The 11,800-nt window shown below is 47.2% G+C and overlaps 2 protein-coding genes across 2 annotated transcripts; both read right to left on the bottom strand.

Annotated features, from left to right (window-relative positions):
• Positions 1-411: 411 nt before the first annotated feature.
• Positions 412-2,281, bottom strand: FIESC28_10009 (uncharacterized protein; the record flags this gene model as incomplete). The annotated part of the gene is made up of 4 exons (XM_031164144.1): positions 412-653; positions 835-1,264; positions 1,413-1,848; positions 1,926-2,281. The coding sequence occupies 4 exons, from the start codon at positions 2,279-2,281 to the stop codon at positions 412-414; spliced, it is 1,464 nt and encodes a 487-aa protein (XP_031011800.1).
• Positions 2,282-4,739: 2,458 nt separating this feature from the next.
• On the bottom strand, positions 4,740-6,318 carry FIESC28_10008 (uncharacterized protein; the record flags this gene model as incomplete). Its single annotated transcript, XM_031164143.1, has 3 exons — positions 4,740-5,354; positions 5,404-5,886; positions 5,962-6,318. 3 exons carry the CDS (start codon positions 6,316-6,318, stop codon positions 4,740-4,742), a joined length of 1,455 nt encoding a protein of 484 aa, XP_031011799.1.
• Positions 6,319-11,800: the final 5,482 nt, after the last annotated feature.

Genomic DNA, 11,800 nt, shown 5'->3' with positions numbered 1-11,800 from the left:
CTACTGGTTGGGTGAGTCGAGCAGCGAGGATAAAGGGGAACTAATGCAGGTTCCTTATGGAGACTTACGGAGGTTCCGGAAGAGCATGACATCTACGTTCCCGAATATGGACAGAACAATCCTTTTCTCATCCCCAGGTGTGGACGACCTAGAGAGATTTGCCCAGGATCATATACATCCTCAATGGATCCCTGGAAAGGGGAAACATAGTGTCTGTAGTTTATGGCATCCCCTACAACGTCAGAGAAAAAAGTAGATATGGTAGATACAACAAAGGGCTCTCTCCTCTTTGCAGACTGTTATTAAATCTATCTACCAAGAGCGCCGCCTGGCATCATTGTCTATCTCCCAGTGCCTAACCTCAGCTCGAGCAATGGCCCGTAACAAACTCATCCTTCTATATCGTGTCCATCAGTTACCAAGGTACGGTCTGTGGCGCGCCTCATATGTATTCGCAGACTTTCTCATCCGACGAGCGTCATCTTTCTTGACTTTGGATGAGATCGTGAACTCTAGACTCTCAGGATCAAGATCCGGATTTTCCTCTAATACCTTTTGCTTAGCATTCTTTTCCGCTTCTTGGACCTCTTTCGAATGCCGCTTCTCGCTGTCCTCGAATAGAGGGCAACTGCTTGGTCGATCACCGCTCTCGGCTGGATTGAAGTGTCGGATATCGCAAGACTCAGAACAAATATAGCACTGTATATTCGAGCAGCCTGGCTTAGGGCAAGTCATTTTGTTGCACCCGGATTCCTTGACAAAGGGTGTTTTGCCTTCCAAAATCATTAGCCACAAACAAGAAACTCAACTAGACGTCCCAACTGGGACACTTACACTTGTTGCAACTTCGGATGAGGGCTTTCGACATAGCCTCCTCCACCTGCCGCCTGCTATCTCGGCCGTGCTCTAGAGCCGCTTCCTTGCATGATTTGGGAACATGGCTCACCAGTTTGCAAAGACGGCAGCTTGTTACCATACAGTCAGACTTCCGGCATCGGAACTCTTTGTCAACGTTGACTGGAGGATACTCTTCTGCATATGTGCAGAAGGGGCACAGGGCGAGGTCGGGCAATTTGGCCAGTCGAAGACTCTCCTCTTGCTCAATACTATCGAGGGCAGTTTCCAGTGATCTTGTCACAAATCTTTGTCTCTGCTTGCGAGAATAGCCACCCCTACACGCGTCTATGGATAAACACTTCAGTTCATGCTTGCGGGAACCGACCTGCATTTCAGCGTTGCGACGAGCACATGAAATGCAAAAGAACTGAGCTTTGTTAGTGAACACTGGTATATGATCTTGTCCTATCGGTCTAACAAGGGACTAAACCGGAGTTTGGGCTAGAATGGCCCTTGTACTACTGCACCAAGCGTCGAGTACAGGGTTTCCATTAACAATGTCTTAGGGTACTTACATGTGCATCATCGCCGTCGCAATGGACCATCCGGTCCTTCGCGGTGTTGGTAAAACAGCATCCACATTCCTTCGTCTCGTCTTTAGACTGAGCATTGTCGAAACCCTCTTCTTCCCCTTGGTGGCCACTGGCTTCTCTAGTGTGGTGGTGAACAAATCTGGCCGCCTGGAGTTCCTTCATGAGTTTTCTTTCCCGCTTCCCATCCTCTGAAGACCTTTCGACAGACTTCATTGTATGTTTTATGTTTCTTTTCTTGTATCTTTCATCCTGCGGCGTGGGTGTCTTTTTGTATGTCCAGGGCAAAGTCTTCTCATCCCGTTGAGTGGCTTGACCAACGTTTAGGTATGTTGGGAGAAGTAAGAAGTTATTTTCCGCAAAGGCTTTCCGGATGACTCGTTCGGGGACCAAAGGAAAGTCTCCAGCTATCATACCCGTCCTGTTTTCAAGTTAGCACATCAAGTCATGCAGAAGATAGGCTCTAGTCATCTTCCAGCGAAGTGAACTGTGACTTACATAATGCTTTGCTGTTTCGGCTGTGGTTCTCGGTCTCGATAAGTCACAGTGTAAAAGCGCTTGATTTCGCGAACCTTCTCTGCAAGATCGCCGTCCTCTCCATCGGAGTCGCGCTTTCTCTTCGTATCAGGTTTCTTCGGATGTTCTCTTTTCGGGTATGTTTGCCCAGACTCTAGGAGATCGACGATTTGATTGGAAATGATCTGGCTATTGAACGACGATGGTTGGGCAATCGACTGGAGAAACCGTAAACAGATGTCTGGGAACACGGCGACCACTTCTTGAATATAAGTTTGCTGAGCAGGTTGAACCAGGTCTTTGGTGTCAGTCGTATCGATATTTCTATCCATTCTCATCGCCAATCTATGTTTGTTTGTCGACGGTAAGATCCAGCGGCAGCTCTGATGAAAGCCGGGGCGCTTTATAGTGTAAATTGTCAGATCAGCTGTGCAAGAGAATCGACGATGCAAAGAGAAGAAGGAATGTTACACAGTATAGACCAGCCGCAACAAGAAGCGCATGTAGGTGTGGATAAAGTCGACACGGTCTTGCAAGTAGCTCAGTATGCTGGAATGGGTTAGCGTTGACACCGCAGATGCTTGCCTAATATAGACCGATCTTCTACGACTGGAACGGTTCGTGATCTATACGGATACGTATTTCGTGCCCTCGGTCATTCATTCAGCTCCACTCTTGCGTCGTCAGCACGGTGCAGTACGCGCGCCACGCGCAGAGATCGTTTGGCGGAATTGCTTGTCACACGGCAAAACGGTAGATCACTCAAGTTGTATCATTCTTAAATGCCTTTCGAGCCGCCAAGAAGAGCTTTCCAAACTGGAGATATCATCTGTGTATATACCCTATCAACAAGGCGATTCAATGTAAAACTGGCGAAAGCCCGTAGCAATATGACACCAGCGACCAAAACCTGTCGAGTCTATAGAGTCCAGCCATGGGAAGTTGGAATCGTTTGATCAGAGAACGGGGCTGATTCATCGAACTCAGCCTTAAATCTGCCTTGGTATGCTACCCAAACCGGAGAGGTATCCTTGCAATCATTAACCCAAGTTGTGCACTTTTGAAGCTGGCGGTATGTCCCAAGTTTAGATCAACCTTTCTCTTATCCCAGGCTTGGAATGTGAAAACCTCGACCAGCCATGATAATGTGACAAGTTTGTTCAATTGCTACGTTCCATTCATCTCGTTGTCAACCTAGTCAGGTGCAGCCTGTGCGGTGCTGTGATTACCACCTTGACGATTTCCTACTAATCTCCTTGGCGGCGGCATCCAGTTTTTAGCGTGTCGCGAATAGTTCGATCATCTAGAGCTCATTCATCGGAAGATGTGCGCTCCGTTGCGCCAAGAAGCGTTCTGAATACAGCTGATTTATCGTTCGCTAATTCCCGGAGGGGCTTGTGGTTAGGAAGAGGACATGTCTCTGCACGGTTCCCCTTGACGGATTCAAGAGATAAAAGAAGAAAGAGAGGTGATATAGTACGAGTCACTGTCTCTGGCCGGGACATCATGGAATCTAGCCATTCTTCGTCGTTTCGTTTACAGTGCTCAGGAGCCAAGGTCGCGCAGAGCTTAAAGAAACGATACTTGTCCTCCAGAGAGGCTACCTTCACAATATCAGTCGTGTTTCCTGGTCCATGTGCAAGAAACTCACTTCAAGTTTGTACTGGAAGATTCGGCATTGTGTTGGGAGCGTTGACGCGCGAGCCATAGCCTTTTCATGAACACATTGAGGCCTTGCCGCCAATTTCTGAACGCGACAAGGCTGAACCACCGTACGAGCCTTGTCAACACGGACGATCTGAATAATGTGGGTGATGGCAGGATTCAATCAAGGAATCGGATCAGATGACTTACCTCATCGGTGGATCGTGTGTGATGATTGTCATCAGATCTCGTGCAAGCCGTGGCGAATTCTGGCATGGCACCCTTCGTAGAGCAGCTTTGAATTTCATCCACGATCTATGGGGAGGGACGACCTGCTGTTGTATACAGATCAAGGATCGAAGACTATAGAGTCTAGGGGCGTGAGATAAAGGTAATAGCCGCGGTGGTGTGAAGGTAAACTATGCAAGTGTAGAAAGGATATAAAAGGAGGAGGGAAAAAAGAAAGGGAGAGAGAAGAAGACAAATACGGAAGGTGTCTTATTGGCGCACTATCCCACTTTATATAGGCAGGGGGCGTACTGCGTAGGTACTATCTATGGCTGCGTGCCACTGTTTAAAAACAATATCTCGCTATATTGAATGGCACTTTCAGTCAAGCTCTCAACATGGAACCCCTGATACGAAGAGTAATGTGATGAAGAGTAAGGTATACTTAAATAATGAGCTAGTGGATTGATAATGGCAACATGTCTATGAGTAATAAGCAAGCAGTATCGCTCCTATAGTGAAACGTTACAGATAGCGGCATAAGGGTCATGTTGTATGCTGGGTAACTCTAGTCAGATCATTTGATGTGTTCATAGCCAACAGGTGTTTTCTACGTATCGGTATGTAAGCTTAGTTGCAAAGAGACCTTGTTGGACACTAGAATCGCTCGTCTCCAGGACTGGGCCTCAGTTTACGAGAGTCAAGTTGCAGGCCTCAAAGTACAAGTATCATTGCCTATTGACACCACGGCCAATCACATTAAACTTCCAGTATCATACAGCCAGCTTTATAGGTATCCACGTTGAAGGAAATAGGAGATGCTAGCTACATTACAGTGAGACATATTTTCGCTCAGGAAACTTCAAATTTATTCGCCGTGTTGGTGTTTCACCAATACAAACTGGTAACGCCAGCTTCAAAATCCTAGCCACAACTTCGCTTGAGACGTCCTGCCCGACTCCTAGCCGCGAAAATACTAGCCCTCATTGCGTGAAGATGTGTAATGCCGGTCATTCGCTGAGAAATGTAATGCGTCCCTATCGGATCCGGTACGGCCAAGACAGTTCGCGAGTAAAGTATCTTATCGATAAATTGCACCAACGGACTTTCGCCCAAAATATTTCCCATCGAGACAAGGAAATGTTGGACGACAAAAGATTGCTTGCCCGTTGCATTCCTTTTGACGATCATGTTCAGATCCCGCGTCAGACCCTTCTGGTATGCAATGCGCTCTGCCTCTGGGAACAGTCGGACGATGCTCTCCATTGCCATAAGGTCTAAAACCATCTGTGTTGTGCTTGAGGTCTCCATTAGATCTTGATTCGCCCTGGTAAATATTCCAGGCCACTGATTACGGATTCGCTCAAACGCCTGGGATCTGCACTTTTCGGAGCTAAGGTAGGCCCAAATCGCAAAAATACGTTCGAAGTTATCCCCTCGCATGGTACATCCACCCATCCCATATGAGTCACTCCAAAGCGTTTCGAGGTCCAGTAATTCCATCTGCGAAAGGCCTGATACCCAATTACTCGGGACAATCTGATTGGTTATGAGTATATGTCCAAGTAAGTGCTGGGTTCTAACTTACTGTTAGAGATAACCATAGACTCGCACCCCACTTTTGAGCATACCGGTCAATGTAACTCTGATCCAAGAAGTAGTCTCTAAAAGCCCGAGTGCTTGATAATACTTGGAGAAAGACAGGATGGTTTATCTCGGTAGAAAGACGTTCCGGTTTGCTACCCCCCAATAATATATATATCATCTTCGGGAAGTTCAGCTCTTGCCCTTCGGATATAAAAATCTCTGCATCACTTCTTTGGGCTCCTATACTGATAAGAAGCATACGAATAGCCATAACGACGTTTAGGTTTGGGCAGATACTGCGGCATTGGTCTTGAAGTCCCATTCGAAGTCGATCTATAAGGTTTGAAGAGTCTAGATCTGCAATGCTTGACACCAGAGGATCATCGACTTCAATGAGGTAGAAGGCAAGGAATATGATTGATTGGCTGAATTCCCTCTTGTAACGATTTGTGTTTGTGCAGCTGTTCGAATCATAGAACATTGCCTTCAGGTATTATCAGCGTTTGTAGCAGAGTGGACAAAATGATCGAGCATCACCCAAAGCGCGCAATCAACATACCGAGATATCGTGTATCAACATTTGATACTGTAGTTGAGGATCGTTTGCTAACCTCCTATCATCAAGACCAATGGCCTGTGGAGGGATTCTGGCGGGATCGAAATCGTATCCAGGGATTGGGACTATTGCCTCACGCGATTTGCATTCCTCATGAAAAGCTGATGACTTGCCTGTGAGGGAAACTTTATAGGACTGGTCTGGGTATGGCTGCCCCATGGCCCTCTCAGAAAATACAGGCATTTGACCTGACGAGCGGTAAGCCACGGGTCGGACAGGAGGAGCGTGATGGGTAGATGCAGTATGCTTCCAATAGGCATTTCTATGCCTCTGAGCAACTGCTGCATTGAAATCTATCATGACCACGTGAAAGAAAAGGTTAGAATTGAAGAAATGAAAGTTTCTGAGGGGGGATAGAGAGTAACGAAGGAATAGGTCGTAGGTTATGAAGGGGTAAGCTGACTATTTACACTCGTCGTTACACAGGTTGGGTAGGTCCGAGAACCATAACCATTGAGCCCACCATATGGTACCACCGTATCTTATTTGCAACTAGGAATGGCATTCATCCCACCCTGCCCCGACGTTGGTCTCTCTTGTTACATGTCAAAGGTTCGGCCGGAGCTATATCAAGTCAGGGGAATCTACCCCACTCTCTCCTGACACAGTATTCATTTGCAATAATTCGCCGCCCTGATGGGATGGAATCGGTTCCTCTTCTTCGCATGCTTAGTCGTCAGGTCTGTCTGCTGCTTGAGGTTCGGGTTGAGTGTCACAGCCAAGGAAGGTAAGTGCGATAATTGTCTGATTGGGTAAGTCAACGATGGTTCTCCAGAGACGTTGAGGCAATAACTACCACAGAGGCCGAAGGCCCAGCTCCTCGTAGGCTGAGTGGACGAGACTACCCATCTCGCCATCAGTAAATGATGTTGGAGGGCCGATGTTGCTATAGATAGCCCCACTGACACCCTCGTGGCCAAGGTCGACTGTCATTCTGGGGATGTCATGTTTGTTGATTGTTCTGTTGATGATCGTGGTTGTGGCGGGTTCGACTGACAAAAGCCTGAGAGGAGGAAAATCTTTGATGACACCCATTGTACTCACTGTTGACTATGAACTTTATCTAACTGCGTTTATCCTCTTGGAGTTAGACCTTGATCAGAATTAGATTCATAGTTGTATTGTTCTCTCTCTGATGCCACTGCTGTTGGTGCCTGACCAGGAGGTGGTGGAGGAGGAGGAGGAGGAGCACGGGAATGGCAAGGGTAAGAGCAGTATGCAGCGGCGCAATTGGGAACCAATCCTGCTGCAGTCGCTACGGAGGGCTCCGCACGCAGGATACAGGATCATCGAGAGGGCGCGAACCCACCGTGGCAGCCGGGGAAGCAGAAGCAGAAGTAGCCCAAGAGAAAAAGGCCCTAGCGGTATTAGCGTCACCGTCGATACTAAGCTGCTGAAGCTTGTTAGAAGTTGGGAGAAGGAGGTCGAAAAGGCTGCCGCGGAGCGCCGGAGGAAGATTGAGGCGGCGGGCGGCGTCGATCAGGAGTGCTGATGGGTGCAGTTTATGAAGTGGGCTGTGCATCTGCAGAGCAAGAACAAGCTTGAGCTCCACCGAGCTGGTCTGTCTCCGACACCCAGGACAGGCGAGCTGAAGCTGTGGAGGCAAGAGGCCCGAGACGCCAACGCGAGGCTGCGGGCGTTGGCTGAGAGCTTCCGCCGTGAGTTGGCACGAGGGCTAGAGCGTCTCGACAGGGTGCCGGATGAGACGCTGAAGTGACTCGGGAGCATCCACGCAACAAAGCCGATTACGAAGCCGTTCGGGCACAAGCAGGAGGCAGCAACAATTGAAATATATAGTGCGGACTGGGAGCGTTAGACATTAGCCCCAAGGAAGGTAGACTCTATCACCATCTCGCTATCCTAGCAAAACCCGATGCAGTTCAACAGCTATTTTACTACACAAAGTCTCTTCTCTACCCCAAGCCATTCCTCTGTACCAGGGAAACTATTGTGACGATAGTTGAACCTATGCTAAGTAATGGTACTGGCACTACAAATGTAGTCCATGCTACAGTCGTTCTTGTTCATAGTATAGTTTTCACTGGGACGTGTCGGGATCACCTTCAAGAAGCTATGAAAAGTTTCAATGACAGGCTGAGAAACGTGTTATCAAGTCTAATGAGACATGGTTGGAGAAATGGTTGGTTAGGGTTGCAAGATATATTTGGAATATACTGACTTATACAGATACCACATTGTAATCTCTCTTACCTGCTTTCTCCTTGGTTACGGTGTAGAACCAAATCCTCTAATACAGGCTATTTCCAAGGAGCTCCTCGAGACAGATGTTGCTATGTACGGAAATACAGGGAAATATCAACACGTTGCCTTTCCTGCACATCATTTTCGTCTTCATTCACTAGTTTGAATTTCGCGACCCTGACACAAAGTGCAAAGTCACAAGACGCTTCTTCATAATGACCCGTTAGCACGACCGTTACCAGAAGACTTCGTAATGAGAGGTCTGCTCTACTTAGAAGACTATCAATCTGAACAATGGTTCCACTTTGGCAGAGTCGCCATCGATGAGAGATGTGTTGAACTACCGTCCATGGCAGAAGAACAAAAGCATCGGACTCTGTCTCTAGTGCCACGCATTGCTTAATCTGGCCGGTGGCTGATTTGGGATCCGGCAGCTGGTTTATCCTCACCCGCTGCCAAATAGTCAACCGCTCAAACAGAACAATTGAGGAAGGGTAAATGGGAGAATCCATTTGGCTTAATACAGTGGTGGTCCAAGAGTCAGACCGTGTTATACTTACTGATCCAGCCCACTATGGGCCAGCCAATGGAGGCAAATGTTGTGATTGGTGTCTGATCAGGAAGGGAGGTGCTCCCTCGTATTAGTGAGACAGAAAGGCAGAAGCATAGTTGTGGTGGTACATCGTGACCCGCAACAGGATCGTCATCATAGAATTGCCGTTTAGTCTACCCACCCCATATCCAGCCTGTACTAGCAATTGTTTTAGAGAGTACTGATGGGTGCTCTCTTCTCTTTCATAACAACTCTTAGGTATAGTTCAGTGTTACTTGTGCGTTTATTTTAATAAAGCCAGAATAATAAAATGTACTGTATGTAATAACAAGTACCTTCACCAGGAGAATAGAAATGTATTGGAAGCTTACATTTTGGATAACTTAAACGTTATTACTGGTCTCGAGAATTAAAGGAAACTGTACCTGTCGGTTCAAGAGAATAAACAGCTGAGGATAAATGCGGGGGCTGACAAACGCCACACCTAACCCCAATAACTAGCAACACGAAGTCCAATATTTGCTGTCCTTGGTACGTCCGCCATCCAAGTACACATGTAAAGGCCTATTTGCGAAAGTGTAAGATTGATTCCAAGTGCTCATCAATGGACTTACTTGATGATACAAAGCTCTTCTCTTGGTGCTTGCAGTCCATATTCAGCCTGTCGAAACGTATAATAGCGACGCCACTCAATCGACCTCGAGCTCAGCATCGAGCGCTTATCAGGACCAGTCAATTCACGAGCAACTCTAGACCATCATGCCCAATAACAAAGATCCATGGAGTATCATAGAATGGTTACATGACACTCATGCCCAGCACCTACGATGGCATTTGAGAGCAGAATTACATAAGGATCATGCGGAGGGAAAATGGGACAGCTATTTGAAGAAAATGATGAAAGAGTGGGACAGTTCATGGACTACGTTTGTCGGGGCATTGATTGATTCACCCGAAGGGTTTCGCAAAGAACTTTTAAAAGAATTCTGGGACAGCAATTTTCGTACACAATACCAGAGAATAGTCACATCTATTGGTGAGTTGCAGGAGTCGAATGCCTCTATCCCAGGCATAATTCTTCGGCGCGTTGCAGTGCCGGAATACTTGACCAAATTGCCTGAATCCGCCCGGAAATGTTGTTTTGGTGGACAAAAATTCGAAACCGGCGCCGATATGATATGGGTACAATGTAAGAGACATGTTTGGTGTTCGAAATGCTTTGAGGAGTGTTCTTCTCAAATCTTGAAGCCACCGTTTACTGCCTGCCCTTGTGCCAACCCTGATTTTTTCGAGCCTGAACGAAAACACTTGAAGAAATAGGGACATTGATGAGAGATATCTGTGATATCGTACATCCAATGAATCAGAGTCGTCAGGCTTTATTTTGTTGGCATTCGCCATGTCAATTTTGAATTTACCATGTGAAATACAAGCTTTTCTTTCTCAGTTGGTTGGTCGAGTTGAGACCATTGCAACCAAGGAGGACAAGAGCGATAATTGTTCAGCCTAACTGTTTCTCGACGAGTTGAGGGACTTGCCCCCGCAGAGGTCACGGGCCCAGCTCCCTGTAGCCCGATTAGCGTGTGAAACGACGCATCTCGCCACAGTCAATGCACTTGGAGGACCGATATTATTGTCGATAGCTTCCTGGACATTGCCTTGCCAGGGATGAATGTCGTTCTTAGGGATGTCTTATTATATCAACGACAGTGGTGAAACATTTGACTACTCACATCTTGGAAAGAGGAAAGACTTTTATGCTATGTTTTGTGGGCATTGTTAACTATTACATTTGCATGACTACATATGTACTTTTGGACTTCAAACTTCATCGGCACTAGATTTACAGTTGTCGTATTGTTTATTGCGTTGATTTGACCGGTACCACTCGAGAAATGACCGTTGAAACCAAATACAGAGCTTTCAACGCTATGTTAGAATGAATATCGTGTTACGGATACGTTCATACTTAGTTAAGCTCTTCTTAGAAAAGAAAGGTTGTTTTACCATCCTTTCAGCCTGACGGTAGAGGTGCTGTCATCACTTTCCACCCACGTGAGGAACGAGGCACCACCCTATACTCCAGCAAGCAAATTAGACTTGATGTCCAAAATTACCACCACCTTTCTCGGTCCGATAAATTTACGATGTCTTCTTTGAGGCTCAAAGTAACGCTCCAAACCAAGTCGAAACCGATCTCAACTAACGGTAAGGCAATGGCATGTCATGTAACATTGCGAAAATAGGACTCTCCATCAAAGATTAGATCTCCTAGTACATAGCAGTACGTTTCATCAATCGACTCACTGACGCCGATCCTACATCTATATGGATTCTCCCAATTTCACTGAAAGCAGACGATATGATTCGTCATTGGCTAGTGATCTGATCCCCTTCCACTTTCAATTATTCCAAATTTCTTACTAGCGCTGACTTGTACGTGCCGTCTTTGGAAATGATCAGCTTAAGGGCATGTCAGCCTTGCCGCTTCATCTCGGGCGTCCGGGATTGTGCCGACCCCCCTGCCAATTCACGAGTAACGTATCGCGCTAGACAGAACGCGGCGGTAAATGACGCACAATCTGTCCGCCATACTCCTGTCGATTGAATCGTTCTGTTTTGCAAGCCCCAATGGTCCAAGGCGACCGCGACCACTCGTCATCATCGTATCCACCACTGATTCACGGACTCAACGTTGCGTCGGAATGCGCGCCATTGGAGATTGTTTTCGAGGATCCACGGCTGAAAAAGACGCCAGGAGAGCCCTCCCTGAAACTCCCTAATCAATTTACGTCCCTTGTCGAGGACTTGGCAAACGGCGACTCACAGAAGGAAAGGCGGCGACTACATGGGCTCGACAGTGTAGAAGAACTCCGTTACAAGATGGCGCGGCTTAGAAACACCGACCTGGTCCGTCGCCCACACCAGGCACCAACCCTTGACTGCTGGGAGCAGCTGGTCGTCGTCGCTGCAACTGTGGTAGACCTTCATCTTGGTAAAGAGGACACTGCATCGCTAATAGTCAAA

Source organism: Fusarium coffeatum (genome assembly GCF_003316985.1).
Source record: "Fusarium coffeatum strain FIESC_28 chromosome Unknown BRIP53273_contig_277, whole genome shotgun sequence".
NCBI lineage: Eukaryota > Fungi > Ascomycota > Sordariomycetes > Hypocreales > Nectriaceae > Fusarium > Fusarium coffeatum.
The sequence above is the reverse complement of the archived record's forward strand: the minus strand, read 5'-3'. Positions and strand labels throughout refer to the sequence as shown.